Source organism: Parambassis ranga, chromosome 5 (genome assembly GCF_900634625.1).
Source record: "Parambassis ranga chromosome 5, fParRan2.1, whole genome shotgun sequence".
In the NCBI taxonomy this organism is placed as follows: Eukaryota; Metazoa; Chordata; class Actinopteri; family Ambassidae; genus Parambassis; species Parambassis ranga.
In genome coordinates, this window is record NC_041026.1 from 8,333,776 (window position 1) to 8,352,308 (window position 18,533).

Sequence of the window (18,533 nt, forward strand, 5' to 3'; positions counted from 1 at the left end):
TGTCGAGTGATAGAGAAGTTTTTATTTACTACACGAGCAGCACAAGGTTTAATAAAAGCATAACGGAGGTGTAGCCATGCCTGTCAACGTCGACTTTTACGCAACACGACGTGAATCCCGCCGGCGCCGCCGTTGCTCCGTAAGCAGCGTAAATTCCAGCCTCATCATATTTGCACTCTGGTGTTTCGTCAGTGATGCACTCTCCCGTGCCTTCCCCTCTTCAGAGGCATGTCTTCTCCACACTGCTCCACGCCTGCTCCGTCGCGTGAATCCACGGTTCCATCGACTCTTCCTCCCAGCTGATCAGGTTTGGTGTTTGTCCGGCCCACCACCACCACCTCCACCACCACCTCCTCCGCCGCCGCCGCCACCCCAGCAGCAGCAGCAGCAGCCGCCCCCAGCAGCTGTGCCCTCTGCTCCTGAAGGCAGTCCCCCGTCATGACCTCCTCCTTCTGCGCTTCTGTTGAATTTCGCTAAATGGGATTCGTGGCCGGGCCGAGGTTTCCACAGCAACTGGCCATCCGCTTCCATTATTTCTCTAATGAGGACAGACGCACGGATCTAACACGGTTCCTCGCTGCGCGTCTCTGATTTTTTTGGGGGGATCTCAAGACGCGTCAAAGGTACGTTCATTAAATGTAAATGTTATTGGGACGGACTGAGATTTATTTCCAGGGCTTTATATTTGCTGCTGCTGCGCATTTTCTCTCTCTCTCCACGCACACTCGCACCCAGCGTAGACCCACGATACCTCACACCGACGTGTATTTCATTGTTGCACACGCAGGCCATTCAGTCGCACATATGGCCAGCGTGCCACTCAGTCTGTGCCAGGGCCAGGCTGCTGTTGACTGATTTTTTTTAAGCTATGATACACCCCACAAAATGTAAAAGCGTGTCTTTGTCACGACCACGGACGCGCAGTGAAGACGCAGTTCCATCGACTGCGCGCAGAAAATAAAGCCAACAAACCATCGAAATTCAAAATGGAGCTGTAACAGCACCTGTTTTCATTCATCAGGCCGCATATGCGCTGCATGGAAGCCGAAGCCTGCAGCAGCCACAGGAGCATTGTCCCTCTTTTTCTTTTTTTATCCCTGTTCCCATTCATAAGTCCATGTTTACGTGCCCAAGTGTGTGAAAACACTGACTGGAGATGTGTGTGTGTGTGTGTGTGTTTCCATTCCATCTCATAGCAAAGACATTATCATTCTGACAGCTGCTATACTCCTGTAGGCAGCTACTACCCCACCCCGTGTTTCTTTGAAAGCAGCTTTGCTGACAACTGGTGTTTTAAATCCCGTGGAAATAGAATGTTAATTACGTGGATAATCTATTTACAGTTGGTTTTGCTCTCTGGACAAGTTCCAGCTAATTTCCATCAGGCGTGTGGATTCAGAGAGAATCAAACACTCAGGAGTGGATTTCTTTCACCACAGAGGAGGAACCTTAGGAGATGCATCACAGAGCAGACATGAGGGAGGACATCAACGTATATTTACAAAAGCTTTACAAGCAGAATAATCACAGAAAGTAGGTCAAAATGTACACATTTAAAGAGACAGTGAAGCTTTATGTTGTAGTGCTGCATTATAACAGACTGTTTCTATATAAAATTAGAAGTTAACACAACAAACAACCTTCATTTTCATCATAGTGTGTATTTAACCCGATGGCTGCAGCTAATTGGCTCTTTTATTCCAGCATCTGTCAGAAAGCATTATGTAGATGACACGTAATTTGTTTAATTTTTAATCACCGACATAGGCTGTTTGCAAATAAATTCAAATGACAGAGGTACGAAATAATCGCTTGCTAAGAGTGCGGACGTCTCTGACAAGAAGCATCCTTCACATCCTGTAAAATTAATCATGCTGTAGCAGCCCCTTTCCTCGTGGCCTGGATGACTGGCTGCCGGAGCCACCAGATAAAGATGGACGGAAGTGGGTTTTATCAGCTGAGTGCCTCCTCCTCCTCCTTCCCTTCTTCGTCTTGCCTTTCTGCCTGGAGGAGAGGAGTTGAGACAGCTCACACTTTCTTTAGCCTGTTGGTTTAATACTAAGCAGTGTTGGGGAAAGATGTGATTCTAGGATTCACTGGTCTAAAATTAGGCAGGACCTGATATTTCTGTGACTGCAGAGATCAGCGGTCCATTCTTTCTGTATTTCTCTCTAACACTGGCTAAATATAGAACATCTCTGTATGTATGTGAGCCACACTGTTTAATGTCATCATGCAGGAAGCACAGGCGCAGGCTAAGACAGTGACGCTAATGTGCACATTTCCTCTTGTCTTGATCTTCAGGAACCATCACCACCCACCCACCCACCCACCCACCCACCCTCTCCCCTCCCAAGGGCATTCAGCTGAAACATTGGCTGGAGCTTCTCCTTCACTCTTTGCAGCGCAGTAGCAACTGTTACCGTCTGTTGTGACTCGGTGAGGTTTGTCGTGGCCAAATGTGCTTGTGTGCCTGACCAGAAACGTACAGGCCTTAGTGTGCTCAGCTTCAGATGGAGGATTACAAATGTTGATCAGGCTGTTGGAAGCATTTCAATCTGCACTTTAATGCAGCACTTTGAAAATGAATTAATAAATTGCCTTCATTGGACTTTTGCATCACACATGGAAACCGGCAATTTTACCCACATGATTACAGTAAATCTGCAGATAATTGGAAGGCCTGATGTAAAGGCGTGACGGCCCAGACACAGAGATGACAGTAGATCATCCAGGATTTAAAGAATAGGTTCATAGGTTTACCAGTTTGTCCAAAATTCCGTACCGACATTTAGTGCAGCAAGATTTTGACAATGCAATGCAGCTGATTGCTAAGGTTACAAGCGTCTAAATGGCTCTCAGAAAGACACAAACGGCTGATTTTTCACATAATTTTAAGAAAATATAACACATAGGCCCCCAAGATATTTCTTCCTACAACAAAAAACAAAGGCTGTGTCCTATCTATGGACGCGCTTTCCTCATAGACCATGAAGGACCAATGACTGGTAAATGATACAGTCTGGAAGACTTCCTGTTTTGTTTTTTTTCCAGCATGCTGCTCCTGTTGCTTAGCAACCTCAAGTTGTTACCAACACTTAAAGTTTTCTCTTTGCATCCATACACAACAGTAACTCTTAATTGTATGCTGGGCCACAAAGAATCTGCCCCCTGCAGCCTTTGCTACTGGGATAAAGAAGCACACATTTGGCCTTTACATACATCCTAAGATGGATCTATGGGCTGCATAAGAGCCAGTTGTATCAAAGCAGCATGATAAAGGTGTCCCTATTCCAAAGGTTTCTTCAAATGCGACTTTTAAATGCGATTTATCCACCAGTCCTGCTTCTGATAGCTGTGTATCCTTCACCAACACCATGTGGTCACATCCTTCGAAGGATGGTGTCCTAGAACTGAGACACAGCTAAATCAACACCTCCAAAGCTAACCTCTAACTGGAAGACAAGTGCATCATCACAAGGTTCAGCGTGCAAGCACGCAAGTTTGCAGACAGAAGAGTTGGTACATAGCTCGGCTGTTCACCAAAGACGTGCATACTGTTGTGCATACCAATGGAGGTCGAGCAGGAGAGCTCTGCTGTTGTTACTTTCTTGTCCCATCTGTGCTCTCTCGGTGTCTGAGTAATGTGACATTTTGTTTGGCTGTGCAGATGATTGTGGGTCAGAGTAGCCAGAAAAGCATACTGTGAAATGTGACATGTAGGACATGCTGGTAGTGTTGGCATCTCAAATATTTGGACATACGGTAGGTTTGAACGAAGGAATGCTCCCTCAGTGTCATGAGGTCCTTCGAAGTCCTTGTACTACCAGATTTCTTCATTATTTCTTTCATTGTTTCCTCAAACAATAGTTCCTTATTGAGCTGTGGTTGACTGACAGTAAGAGAATGTGGAGCTGAGACTGTGGACATAAATGTATTAAAATAACTTAGCACTTTGCATTTGAAGGCACTTGTTGTGTTTAGATTGGATAATAAAATACAATCCAGGAAGTCCAGATTAACAAGCAGAGGAAGAAGTCAGGGCATCACCAGACTGAGACAGGGATAACAAAGGCTTATATGAAATGTCATGCAGGTTTGTAGAGGTACGTGAATTATTTGAGTGGATAAAGAAAACCTTTAAAGTACTTAAAAGGGATTATGAGCTCCATAACTTACACTGGAATCACATTATGGCCGGTATAAAGAGTGATAGCAGTGGAAGTGACACACAGTTTGATGAAGTATTGGCCTGATCAGATGCAGTTTCAGTACTTGAAAGGTGTTGGGACTTGCCTGCTTTATTAACCCGCATTCCTCCCAGGCTTCCTCCCTCTTTTCCCCTGCAGTGTTTATCTTTCTCACATCCAATATTCAGTTTATGTGCAGAGAGACCTCATAGATTTTATAACACTCAGGCAGAACTGCAACTGTGAGAAAGACGCGGGTTAGTGATTAAATGTAATGTCAATATTGAAGTGCTCTTGAAGCTCCTTTGTGGCTCTGAGGTAAGTAGCACTCTGGATGTAGCCTGTGTTTGTCCTGATTCATATCTAATCCTTAAAATCTCTCGTAGGACAAACACAAAAAGTGTATTCGCAGAGTCAGCATGTATTGTGTGACATTTATACCAGGAAAAATAAACAAGCATGCATCCAGAAAGCATTTTAATGACTCATCCACACACTTAAGTGGAAATATGTTAAATGTGATTTATAAAAGAAGATAGATCATTATGATGTAATTCAAGGTGAAAGCAACAAGAGTTTCCTGTCCTGGGAAATCACTAAAATAGACCTTACACACACACACACACACACACCTTAATCTCCCTCCTCACTTCCTTCCTCCCATCCTGCCCTCCCACTGCTCAGGTGCCTGTTCTCATTGCTGTAGCTGGCAGTGGAAGAAGCAGTGTGCTGCAGTCTGGTTCTCTCACAGTCCAAACTCACAAGGACTTGCTCTTGTCCTCTGGCTTACTTTGGTTCCTCGTATATATGTACATTTGTCTCAGTTTATGACTCATTAAAACTCCATTTTCTATCTCAGTGTTGGATAGAGTCACATGTGAGCACCTACTGATATTATGGCACTCCAACGCCATATTAGGAAAAGGCGTGAGGCTCTGCTCTGTTGTTTACATACGCAGGCTCTGAGGCGTTCTGCTGTGTGCAGAGAGTCCGAGCAGCTCTCACAGGGCCCGGTTGTAGGATGGATCATTACCTCTCCTCATCAGCGTGAGATTAATGCTAATCATCAGCCAGTTTTCCTGATCAATCCGAGGCCAGATCAAAGCCAAAAGCACAGCATCGGGGTTAAATGTGTGCTGTTCTGCCAAGTGCTGCCGCATTGACCACAAGGAAGATAGTGCTGTGCAGTGTCTTAGTTCACTATGGTCTGCCAGGGTGTTGCCTTTATCATCTGTGCCTTGTCTGTAGTCTCTGTAGTCCAGACATTGGGCTTAGAGAGTTAGGTTTTGATGAAAAGAGAAGTGATGATGAGGACTTTGTGCTGTAGTTTAGAGGCTAAAGCTGGAGGCTGAGTCAGTGATGACAGGTCAGGACTGAAATCCCCATTCAGACCTTGACAAAAGTCTGCAGCTGGGAAAATCCTTTACTTCACTTGTTGTTGTGGGTGAAGCTGAAGTGACCTGACATTCAGAAAAAAAACACCAATCAAAAATATCTCAATTTTTCATGCAGTGTTTTATCAATTTTTTTCTGGTTGTTTGCACATATTGACTGTCTGGACTGCTATTAAACCCAATGACAGCGGTAATCTGCGCTACAGCCCCTGCTCCTGCAGGGTTTTGATCATGAGACATCTGTTCCACGATCACTGATATCTGCACAAGCCGAACACATCACACAGTCCTGTCCATCATTGTCTGCAGGCCCTACAAGCCCATGTGACTCAGTGTTGCACCTTGGGATGCTCGCCCCCTCCACCGGCAAGTCAAAGCTTGCACGACTATGCGTGCGTGCTTGAAACTGCTGGCAATTGACGTGCACACACACACACACACACACACACGCCAGCTTACACACCCACACATCTCCACAGTGGGATCCTACTGTGTCTTTGAGAATTCCCATACCTGTGTAATTATGTTATGCTCACACATCACACTTAAAACACCCACTAAGCCTCAGCTGTCCTTGCAGCATACAACAACCACCTACGTGTTCTTTTTACAGCCACTGGCAGTTCCTTCCTCCTTGTCTGTTAATAACCCTCTCTGTCACGTCTGCAGACTCATACAAGTGTGTTGGAAACGCTCGCAAACATGCACGCATGTGTTGGAAAAAGGATGTGACACACAACTGCACATTTTGTGTGCGATTGAGCATCGTTTCCCAGAGACCACAGAACAGCTGCTAATGCACATAAACGCACACACACATGCATAGACTTTGTCTGGAACTGAGAGTGCCTCTCTGTTCACAAAGGAACAAGGCTGTTTCATGTGTGTGTGACTGTCTCTGTTTCAGCTGGCCTGAAATAGCCGGTCTCACAGTGAGTCACTCTACAATGCCTGGAGGGGTGGATTGGACTTGGTGTGTGTGTGTGTGTGTGTACAAGGCACTCCAACTTTCTGTGGGTGCACTTGACTGTCTGAGCATGTTTGTCTTTGTCTGCGCTCACGATGACAACGCGCTCTTGACTTGTTGCATTTATCGGGCAATACAAAGTGTATTCAACATCAGAATGGAGGAGAGAGAAGCAGCTGTGTAATTAAACCGTGTCCTTGTCCACTCATGTGTATGAACACAATCAGCAGCGGAGGTGCCCACAGCTCCAAATTGTTTGAAGCTTTATGTTCCTTGTAGATGTTTATTGATTCAGATTCGATTGAATCAGATAGAAACGACCTTGAGCTTGTGTGTATGTGTGTGTTTTATGTGAGTTCCGCTCTCAGAGTATTTGTATGCTAAATGGTTCTAACTGAAGCTGGACCATCTCCAAGGATGCACCATGGCAGATCAGGGGAGGGAAATGAATGTGACACTAAGCAGAGCTCACTGCTAAGAGGAGTTTTTGTCTGAGAGGCTGAATGAAGAGAAACTGAAACAGGGTCAGTTCCTGTTTCTGAATGGATTGTAGGTGGGGGATGAGTTAAAAGCAGCCTGACGTACAGTCAGAGCAGCTAGGCTTCTGCCAGCACATCCTTTCAGATAAACAACACATCTAGTCAATAATAACACACACCAGAAATGACATCAGGTCATTAGGCTGATGTCACCTGACCACGGGGCTGTACTTATATGGTTGTTGTTGTTTCCTGGCAACATTGACCTGTTTTTGTGATTTCCTGGTTCCTGCAGCCTGTGGTGGACATAGACCTCAGTGAAGGTGCCCCAGAATTTGTAACCACACTTGACACGTGAAGTTGAAAGTACAAAAAGCATCCTTAACGTAAATAGTTTAATTTTAACATCTTTTCCTGTTCAGTGAGTGAGTAGAGACCATCCTGCAAGAGAGGCATTTTTCATCTCTGCTGCATTCTTACTCATCATTGGCTCTCCTCCCAGGTCTGCACATGGGGGCGGGCAAGAGCAAGCCCAAGGAGCCGGGCCAGCAGCGCTCCATGAGCGTGGACGGTACCATCGGCTCAGGATCGGATAGCGGGCACCTGCAATACCTGGGCCCCGCCCAGCAGACCCAAACCCCGAACCGGAGCCCAGCCGTTGGGACCACAAGGCGGGGGCACCAAGGGGGGCACCAGCAAGCCCCAACAAATACTCCAGAGTTGAATCTCTTCGGAGGCGTGGACCACACAGGAACCGTCACGTCACCTCACAGAGGTAAGGGAATCAAGTCTAAACTTTGATTCACTGATAATTCCTGCTACAACAATGACAAGCAAACAGCCATGACTGAAACAGCATGTTGACTTATCTCTGAGTCAGCCTGCAGGCTTCATTTTGACAAAAGTACAACAAATATCTGAAAACTGATTCAGAATGAGTCACTCAGAAACATATTTGAAAGCTTCCCATACCCTGACTTCAGTTTGACTCCAAGCATGCCGCGCTGTCCAGATTTTTATTTGACATTTAGACTATAATGTGCCCAGACTGGCCAGATGGTTAGGTTAATGTTGCAGCATCCGCAGAGCAGAGGCCTGCTGTTGTATTGGTAGCGGTTCTGCCGGGCCGATTCCTCCTGCGGTGCCTCTAATGAGCCGATCGATGATTGGATGTAAAATTCCCTCGGTTTAGATCACAGGTTCATTAAAGAGGAGGAATGGAAGGCTACACAGAAAATAGAAAACCATTAATATGATGGCTTTGTCCTTCAAGGATGGATCAGTCACAGGCTGGCTGAACGTCAATATTTTTCATTAGGCTTTAGCAAATAGTTTGCTACAGACACAGAGCAGGGGCAAAGCAACCTAAGATGTAAAGCTGGAGTGGAACAGCAGAGTCAAGGGCTTGCTGGATGATGAAAGTTAAAACAAGCAGGCTTTTTAAATGTTGTGTGTTTCTGTTCCTGTGTGTGTGTGTTTTCTGGCAGCAGGTGTCACTACGTTTGTGGCGCTCTATGATTATGAGTCACGGACGGCGTCTGATCTGACCTTTAGGAAAGGCGACCGGCTGCAGATTGTCAACAACACGTAAGAATTACACAGCCCCCGCCTACTCATCTTTCAATGATCATCCCGATGCCATAAACTTCACAAATATATTGACGCACACGTGAGTAGTGGGCGCGAATTGTGTGCGTGAATGAACACAGGCAAACACAGTGCGAGTCAGAGCTGCTAACTGTGGAGCGATCCAGACAGCAGAGTCTGATCCTTCCCATCTGTGTGCTCGTACGGAGCAGGGCGGCACTTTGCTGATGCATTCATACAGAGACGTACGCTCACATTCCTTTCATTGCACTGATGTCACCAGGATAAGTTTCTCTGTTACACATCCCCACATGCTGTCTATGTCTTGGAACAGGACACGTATTTCAGCAAGGATTTCTGTGTTTGTTTAAAAGCTGCTGTTTCTGGATCCTAACGCTCATGCAGGTGTTTAAAAGTCTTAACAATGCTAGTGTTGTTGTTGTTTTCATCCCTTTGAGCTCTTTCCATAACTTCCTGCTGTAAGTCTGCTCTGCTGTTCTTTACAGCCTGGCACTACATCGTGGGGCTGAGTAAAGTAGACTAACTCTGGATTTACACCGGATGCGAAAGCGTAGCGTAACTACAGCGCAGCGTCAAGCGCTGTGAAGCACTTCCATTATAGTCAATGAGAGTATTTACACCGGCTTAGAAGCATCCCAGAAGCGTTGCTGCGCGCTGCTCCGTGAGTGATACGCGGCAGTTCAGTTTTGGAGATGTGTCGCGCCCAACACGCGTCTATTAGCACCAACTTCATCGAGCAGACAGGAAGTCAAGCACCAGAATAAAAGAGTTTCTGGTGGATTTTCAAAATAAAAAGCTGTCAGACTGAACTCTCGCTGATTTAACATCACTACCAACAGAGAAACAGCCACAGCCATGTACGAGGAGAGATTCAGTTTGAAAAGTAGAGAAACAGAATTTTATATGATAGAACTTGCTTTTTATAAGGACGACATCAGAAAGGAAAAGGCGGGGAAGGTGAGGAGCTGCCCTGTGTGTTGAGGGAGTAAACTGAGTTTTCAGTAACTTCTCTGTAACCCTGCCTGACACATAGAGAGGACATTAACATCAGAGAAACAGGCAGATTACTACCTGACTTTGTGAATCTCACAAGAGTGCGGAGGCAGCGCTACACAACACTACGCTTCTGAAACGCTCCTGGTGTAAATTGATGTTGTGAGACAGACGGGCGTATTACGTCCGTAAAGCGCCACGCTGCGCTTTCGCGTCCGGTGTAAATCTGGGGGTTAAGCAGTGCAAAAAAAAAAAAAAATCTGCAACTTGTCCTTCGTGGAAAAGAAATGACATCTGTGTAGGAGCCCCACTGTGTGGTCCCACAGTCTGTCTGTCTGTGCCATGCTGCTGGCCTTGCTGTGTCTCTTTGCTGTGTTTTGATGTGTCTGCTGTGTCTGTTATCTCTCACTCTCTCTTCCTTTCTCATGCTTCATGGTTTCTCCTAGGAAAAAGTACAGCTTCAGGTCAGTAATATTTAATGCAATAAAAAAAAAAACACTCAAGCAACCTTTTGTTAACAATCCCATATTGATCATCATCGTCTGATCATAACTGTAACTCATTAATAAATCTCTAAAGTCTAAAACTGAATAAGCACAAAAAAGGTTGCCTGTGTCTGTTTTCCTCTGTGATCAGTGTGTTTTTCCTCACTTCATTCTGTGAACTCGTGCGTGGGATGAGGTTTTTGCTTTTGCTTTGTAAAGGGCACTGTGGGTTTTAGTCCAATGATATGGATGTTTCAGCCTAAATGAGAAATATGAGGGCTCAGTTGGAAATAATGCCATATTTCAAAGATTATTCAGCTAATGTTTGGAAACAAAATCCCACGAAAAGAACCCAACATACATAAACCAGCAGTGTATTGTAGCTCACAGTGTTTGTTGATCCCAAAAAAACAAAGTTCAAGAACTTTGTTTTGATGGTGAAGTTTGTATTGATGCTTAATGTAAACAGATTCAGATATTTATGTGGAGTACCGAGTCAGGGGACTAGGGTCGGTGCTGGATCAATTTCAGATCCACATTCCTAGGTAGCATCGTAGGCCACAAATATATTGATAATATATCAATCACGTCATGCACAGGGGAGCAAACCTGCTTGGATAGTGTGGTTGTTTTCATGGGATTGAAATATGATCAATCATAATATTCATCACTCTACACCAGGAAACGTCTTCTTGTTTTTCCGTTCAGCTCACCCTGTCTCTTTCACTGTGTCTTCCCCTCACAGAGAAGGGGACTGGTGGCTCGCTCGCTCCCTGACGACAGGAGAGAGTGGTTACATCCCCAGCAACTATGTGGCTCCGTCCGACTCCATCCAAGCAGAAGAGTACATTAATCCTCTCACTGTTTCACGCTCACAGTTTACTTAGACTACACTACATTGGTTAACTCACAGTGCACTTACTTACAGAACAAAGGCTGAATGTGTTCTGTGTGAATGTTTCAGGCATGTTTCTAATGTAATGACACATGATGATGTAGCTCTGCCTGCTGCAGCTCTGTAGCAGCGTCTCACTGATCTTGCTCCCTGTGGCCCACTTTGGCAGGTGGTATTTTGGGAAGATCACTCGGCGTGACTCTGAGAGGCTCCTTTTGAATCTGCAGAACAGACGAGGAACCTTCTTGGTGAGGGAGAGCGAGACCACTAAAGGTGAGAGAGAGAGAGAGAGAGAGAGCAGACGTTCTCGCATCACTCCAGAAACGGCAGTCATTACCACTTATCAAGGACAATTAGCCTGTCTGTGTTTCTCTGCGCCGGCTCACAGCGACGCATTAAATTAGCCACTTTAAATAGTTAATGGAGGAAAAACAACTGAAACATCTAAACAACATGTAATGTTCCAAATATACGATCAAGATGTGAGGATACAGTATGAATTAATCTGGTGTTCTTCTGAGAAATATGTGTTTCGGTTCCACAGTTCGTGACATGCGGCCTCCTGCCAGCTCTGTTTTGTCCACAGATGCATAGCTTGCGGTTTGTGAGTCTGGGTAGAGACGAGAAAAGTCAGAAGAAAACACACACTTCCACCACAAACTGTGAAAAAGTTTGGCGAACAAATGAAAAGGAATAATATACTTTTCCGAGGAAGAAGATGTTTGCGTCCTCATATTAAAGTAGGCAGGGATTGTTACTGAGTTTTTTTTTCCCTGGCCGTGCACATGAAAGAAATTTCTTTCTATGAAACATGTTCAATAAAAATCTGAGCTTTTTTATTTTTCTCACATTAAAGAAAATGTGTGGAGAAAAAAAAGGAAGTGATGACATTTTTATGCATCCCTGGAGCTCACACCACGCAGCGGATGTGATTTACTTTGAAATAAGCAGATCTTTAGGGATTTAATTTGAAAGAGACAGAACCTTGTAATTAAGTCATTTGTTAACTTTCGCATGGGCCTGTGGCGCCGTAGCTTTGTTCTCCGAGCGTGCGGTAAGAGTTTTGCATGTTTCCCTGAAAAGTCTGCAGTCAGAACTGGTCCCTGTGACGTTGGTGGACTCTTTAGGGGGTTGTTTTGGAGGAAGTGTGGGGGGGAGAGAAGAAAGAGTGGGAGTGGGTTGTGCTTGTGAATGGATAGGGGTGAATCACTCTGCCAGAACTAGGTCAACCTAGGAGGGTGCTGGATTTCCCCGTTGGCTATACGTCTCTGTTCTCACACACACACACAGTGGGAGGGTAGAACTGTAGAGGGGGAGACTTGTAGGGAAAGAGGAGGAGCTCTGGCAGGAGTCGCCTTGGCCCCTGGGTGCGTTCTGTATTAGATGTCCAATGTGAGGCTCACAGTGTGACAGAGATGAGCAGAAACATGCTGCTCACATGTTGTATTATAAAGCTCATGTTGAACTGCGTGAGACGAATCGGATCATTTGTAGGGCAAGATGTGACCCATTTCAAATCCTGAAAACACACAAGGTGAAGATTCATAATCTGAGCATGGAGGACGAGCCGAAACAGTCAGTGAAATGGGTAAAAATGTCACCTTTTAGCCTTCATAGACAAGCACAGGAAATGGTTGGATTAAGGGTTAATCTGCGGGAATACTACAGCAATAAATTAGAATATTATACACCACCATTCCAGATTAAAGCCAACAAATTTGACTTTTCTTTTCTTTTAATTACCTCAATTCTGTCACAATTGAAAGTATAGTTAGACTTTAAACATGTGGGTGTAGGCTGCACACAGTAGCGGGTTGTGGAGGAGGACGTGTTGGGGATCCATTTAAGGCACAGCTGTCGGGAAACTCAGAGCAGCTGTCACACAGGCCTGCTGCTGCCTGCTTTTATTGCTCTAACCTGCCTCTGTCTGTTGTTTTTTTTTTGTGTGTCTTGTTCACAGGGGCATATTGCCTGTCAGTGCTGGATTACGATAACACCAAAGGCCTGAATGTTAAGCATTACAAGATCAGGAAGCTGGATAGCGGAGGTTTCTACATCACCTCCCGCACCCAGTTCACCAGCCTACAGCAGCTAGTCTTCCACTACCGCAGTGAGTGGTCGGACACATTCGTAGCACTTGTTTTACCCCGCTGCCCTCTTTCACACCTTCCTGTCCTCCTTCTTTCAGAACACTCCGATGGACTGTGCCACGCTCTGACGGACGTGTGCCCCGTGGCCAAACCTCAGACCCAAGGACTGGCCAGGGATGCCTGGGAGATTCCTCGAGAGTCCCTCCGCCTGGACTTGAAACTGGGACAGGGCTGCTTTGGAGAAGTCTGGATGGGTAAGAATCGCTCTCATGTCACGTCAGCACCTATGGAAGTATGGAGTAATATATATCAGGAGTAAGATGAGGTGATCCCTGTTTTCAGGTACATGGAACGGTACAACACGAGTAGCCATTAAGACCCTGAAGCCTGGCACCATGTCTCCTGAGGCCTTTCTTCAGGAAGCACAGGTCATGAAGAAGCTGAGGCACGAGAAGCTGGTCCAGCTCAACGCTGTGGTGTCTGAGGAGCCCATCTACATCGTGACAGAGTATATGAGCCAAGGTAATAACTGTGCCGGGCCTGGTTTTCAATCGTAATGCACAGATTCACTGCTCACTTTAGTTCTGTAGCTGTAGTTCCTATAAAAACCAATAATGTTTGTCTTGCATTCGCAGGTAGTTTACTGGACTTCCTGAAAGGAGAAGCAGGGAAGATGCTTCGTCTGCCTCAGCTGGTAGACATGGCAGCTCAGGTAAAGCTCTCTGACAGATTATGTCTGCTCAGAACTTTAGTTTGAGTGACCTAAATAACGTGATATCCCTGCCCTCACTTTCTCCAGATCGCAGCAGGCATGGCCTACGTGGAGAGGATGAACTACGTCCACAGAGACCTGCGTGCTGCTAATATCCTCGTGGGCGACAACCTGGTTTGTAAGGTGGCTGACTTCGGTCTGGCAAGACTCATTGAAGACAATGAGTACACTGCAAGACAGGGTACGTCTGCATATTATTGATACTGAGTCTTAAATAAGCCACAGGGAAGAGCAGGTTCAGGAACTAGAAAGATGTCTTCATGTTCCAATTCCAATGTTCTGACAGGAGCCAAGTTCCCAATTAAATGGACGGCTCCGGAGGCTGCTCTGTATGGCCGCTTCACCATCAAGTCAGACGTCTGGTCCTTCGGTGTGCTGCTCACAGAGCTGGCTACTAAAGGCAGAGTCCCTTATCCAGGTGAAATATTTACATATTTCTAAATCCTGGTGTTCGTGTCCACATACAGTATTAAAGGACTTCCTGTCTCTGCAGGTATGGTTAACCGCGAGGTGCTGGACCAGGTGGAGCGCGGCTACAGGATGCCTTGCCCGGCAGAGTGCCCCAGCTCCTTGCATGAGCTCATGCTCTCCTGCTGGAGGCAGGACCCAGAAGAGAGGCCTACGTTTGAGTACCTGCAGGGCTTCCTAGAGGACTACTTCACCTCCACAGAACCCCAGTATCAGCCTGGGGAGAACCTATAGAACCACACACTGAAATGAACCGAACCAGAGGGTGGGGTTAGGGGTGGTGGTGGTGGTGGTGGTGGGGAAGGGCTCAGCACAGAACGACCTGCACTAACAAACCTCAGAGGGGGGGGGCACCTGTGGGAGGGTCTGAGCCCGTAAAACTCATCTGTGAGGAACCGAACTGAAACAGTAACCTGCAGAAGAACCTGGAGAACCTCTCTGTTCACTGACGTTCTCCTGCAGAAGAGAAGAAGGGAGAACTCTTGCCGCACAGACTCTGGCTGTGATTGAATCAAATCCTGCGGGTAAATGTTTCTGAGAGGTGCGACTGATGTGGGAGGACCCAAATCAGGATCTACAGACACAGCGAGAGGGAAAAGATGAAACCTCCAGAGAAGAGAGAAAGTCAAGGGAGGGTATTTCAATCAGACGTGAGCTGTTGAGTGAAGCCTCCCTCTTCTCTTTTACCCTCGCCTGGTACCTTCTTTCCGCCCACAGAAGAGCACTGCCACTGTGGCTCAGGTGCCAAAGGAAAGGCCTGTCCCCCTCGCTCTCTCTCTCTCTTACTCTCTTAGCGTCCTTTATCTACTCTCTTCCTCTATTTCTGTCTTATTTTCAGTATCTCTCTCTCCTGTTCTCTCAAGTGCTGCTTCTTCAATCTGTCTCCGAATAACTCAGATCTACTTTTCTCTTTATGTTTACTCGGACAGACGTGTCCTCTGGTTTAAGGTTTTTGTTCAGTGGCAGACGAAGGTTTCTGATTTATTTTGATTTTCTGTAAATCTTTAAATAGGCAACGTCGTCGAAATCGCTGGTGATCATGGTAGTGCCAGGGTAAATGTACTCCACAGGCAGGTTCTGTAACACTCAACGTTTGGTCCTTTAAAGGGACAGTTCACTCAAAAGTCATTTCTTTCTCTTTTTCCCTGCTGTGCCGTTTGCTCATTCAGATTTTTTTTTTTCGTTGAGGTTTAGAGATGATGCATAAAGCAAGAAAACACATGATGATGTGAAGGTTTCCTCCTCAGCTGACATTCAAGCCCCAGAAAAATACGAATGAAGAGTGAATTGTCCTTTTTTAATACCTGAGGCCTTTCTCTCTCTCTCTCTCTCTCTCTCTCCATCTTTTCTGTTTTCTAGCTGTATTTCCTCGACACACACTGAACAGCCTGCTGCCGGAACCCGACCTCGATTACAAATTATTTTGACGCAGGTAACGTCTGAATGATTGATTTAAACCGAGGGCAGTTTTAACGAATATCAGCTTAAAACAATTTGGGTTAACATCCATCAAACATTGATGTGACCTACTAAGAGGCTGATACAGCTGCCAGATCAATCAAATATCTGATGAATATCCAACTAAACCCTGAGTGTAAAAGCCTCTTGTGTTGTGTGCCAAACAAATCACATTACTTTATTACTGTGTGTGTGTGTGTACTGCTTTATTATGGAGGGACTTTTACTGATTCAATGAAATGAAACTCCACAGTCACATAAAATATGCAACCAGGCAGCCCTAATAATAATAATAATAATAATAATAATAAAAACCACTCTGATCAGGTAACCCTAATAAAACTGTGTTTATGACTTTGCTCTGAGGTGATTTTGAAGCCAGTTAGCATGCTTTTTTTTGTGCCGTTCTGCTCTTGACCATTGGCTTGAGTTTTGTGTTTATGCTGTACTGTACATCATACACGTGTATGTTTACTCCAAGGTTCAGGTGAAGCGACAGATTTCCGATCATCGGTGCCATCATATCATTTATTTTTATTTTCTTTTGTAGTTTTTTTTTATTTTAATTCCAACCCACCGCTGCCAGCTCTCACTCTCTCATACTGTACATAACTGTAGCTCTTTTGTGCCATGCACGCCACTTTTATAAATGGCAGGTGTTTACGTTGGGTGTCACCACACTTCACAGTAGTTTGGTTTAGTCGATACAAAAATGGTGATTATAAAAAAAAAATAATAAAAAGAGCCATGCAGCAATAAGAGAGACGGCAGCCCACGCTCACAAACATCGTAAAACCTATCATCCGGTGACGTTTGATGCTGATGATGATGATGCTGATGATGATGATGGTGGCTGATTAAATCACTATCACATGGGTTGCGATATGAATAATGAGGTCAAAGATGTAAATAGTATCTTAAACAAATGACTGTGACTATCATGTAACTTGTTTTTTTGTATAGTTTTTCTTTCAGTGCACCTCCATGTCGGGGTTTTTACAGTGACACGCCTGCTCCCAAAATTATGAGATGCTACTGTAAATGGGGCTTAAGGGAATGATTTTTTTTTTTTTGCATCTGCAAAAGACAATTGGGCTTGACATTTCTTTATCTCTTTATATTTTTTTTTTCCGAGAACATATATGCTCATTGCTACCGGTGCTTTCCACTTTTTAAAATGGGAATTGCGCCGTTTGTTCTGACACACTGAACCGCCTGTAAGTCACTGGGACAATGTGGAGGAAGTCAGTGGACTCATGACAAGTATGAGTAACGCCAAGGTCGGGTTTGGATTTTTTTTTGTGCCATATTATTAAAGAAGTGTCTCTTTTTTTATTATTTCTGTTTTAATGCTTTTATTTTATAAATCTATGCAGTTTTGCATTCCTGCAACTTTACGGCCATTTTGTTCTCAAAAACAACGATCGTGACCCGGAAGGTGTGAGCATTTTGTAAGGACTTCTTTTATCTTCTTCTTTTTTTTTTTTTGTTCCACTGTAACAGGATTGAAATAGATATCGTGCCACTTTATGTTGATCTTTAAATGTGCAATAAATTATATTTCAAATGTGTTTTGATAAGTGTGTGTGCTGGTGTGTGTGCTGTCTCTAGGTGATGAGCGTGCTTCACCGCAAGCTTGAACGTGAAGGGAAGCGAGCGTGTCACATGACCATCAGTCCATTCTTACAGTACAAGTAAAAAAAGTGTTTCGGCGAAGTGAGGTCTGTAGGGAGAGGAAATGTCAAAGCGTAGGGGATGATTGAAGCAGAAGTCCCTAAAGAAAGCACCACTGGGAGTGTATTAACTGGTGTCAGCAGGGAGGAGAGGAGGTAGGAGGAAAATGGTGTTTGATGAGTGGGAGTCTGCGGCAGAGTGTGAGGAAGTGAGACCCGAAGCTTCAGTTGAAGCGGCGGGTCAACATTTTATAAATGTGAGGGAATGTCTTCAAAGAGGTCAAAGGTCACTGCAGTCTCAGCCATATGCTACTTATAACGTGATTTCTCACAGTTTCAGGTGATGGCATGAGAAGTTTAACTTCACTGTGACAGTAACGCTCACATCAATCTGAACCTGACAGGTCGGTGGAGGCGGACAAGACGAGTAGTTTCTATAGTTTGCTTTTAAACATAATGGTATAGCCACGTGTGTATAAACATAATAAGAATCACCTGACTGGGGTGTCAGCAATAGGAAAACTTCAGATGAATGACCTTTTTTTGTCATTATTTATTTCGCAAAAACGGTCGCACCAACTGGCGCGCAGATTTCCGAAAACTCAGTTTTTCTCCGTTTCTGTCAGTTCACATTGAAACGTGAATATGGCGTTTTCCAAAATCTCCACTTTTGCCGAATTTTGTAGAAAGATTCGTTTTTCAGAGGCAAAAACTCCTTTTATGTGCAAATGAAAGGCACAACCCAAGGAAAAATCTTTGTTTTTCAAAATACCCTTTAAAAGTCCCCTTACTGCTTCCATAAGATGGTGAGCTGCAGCAGGTGCTGCTGATCAGCAGGTGTGCAGGTATTTGGAGTTCAATGTTCTACAGTGAGTAGAAAGCATTCAAGACAGCCGTCAATCTTTCCAGGAGTGGACGTCTCAGCTAATTCACCCGAAGATCAGACCATGCAATGTTCAGACACACAGAAAAAACCCATCTCAGAGCCCACAGGCCTGAGCATGCTCAGTGTTAATGTCGTTCCATCCATCATCTGCAGGATCACGGGGGGCTGGAGCCTA

At 45.0% G+C, this 18,533-nt stretch overlaps 1 protein-coding gene across 3 annotated transcripts; it reads left to right on the forward strand.

Moving 5' to 3' along the window:
- Positions 1–164: 164 nt before the first annotated feature.
- LOC114435690 (proto-oncogene tyrosine-protein kinase Src-like) lies at positions 165–17,315 on the forward strand. Of its 3 annotated transcripts, XM_028405585.1 has the most exons (13): positions 165–623; positions 2,305–2,439; positions 7,533–7,805; positions 8,518–8,617; positions 10,862–10,960; positions 11,181–11,284; positions 12,972–13,121; positions 13,200–13,355; positions 13,444–13,623; positions 13,737–13,813; positions 13,901–14,054; positions 14,160–14,291; positions 14,367–14,575. In XM_028405585.1, exons 3-13 carry the CDS (start codon positions 7,541–7,543, stop codon positions 14,573–14,575), a joined length of 1,626 nt encoding a protein of 541 aa, XP_028261386.1. In that variant the 5' UTR covers positions 165–623; positions 2,305–2,439; positions 7,533–7,540. The 3 variants fall into 3 exon arrangements, with proteins under 3 accessions (XP_028261386.1, XP_028261388.1, XP_028261387.1); XM_028405587.1 differs by lacking the exon at positions 2,305–2,439 and having other exon boundaries at positions 166–623; positions 8,521–8,617; XM_028405586.1 differs by lacking the exon at positions 2,305–2,439 and having other exon boundaries at positions 168–623; positions 14,367–17,315.
- The last annotated feature ends 1,218 nt before the right edge of the window (positions 17,316–18,533 follow it).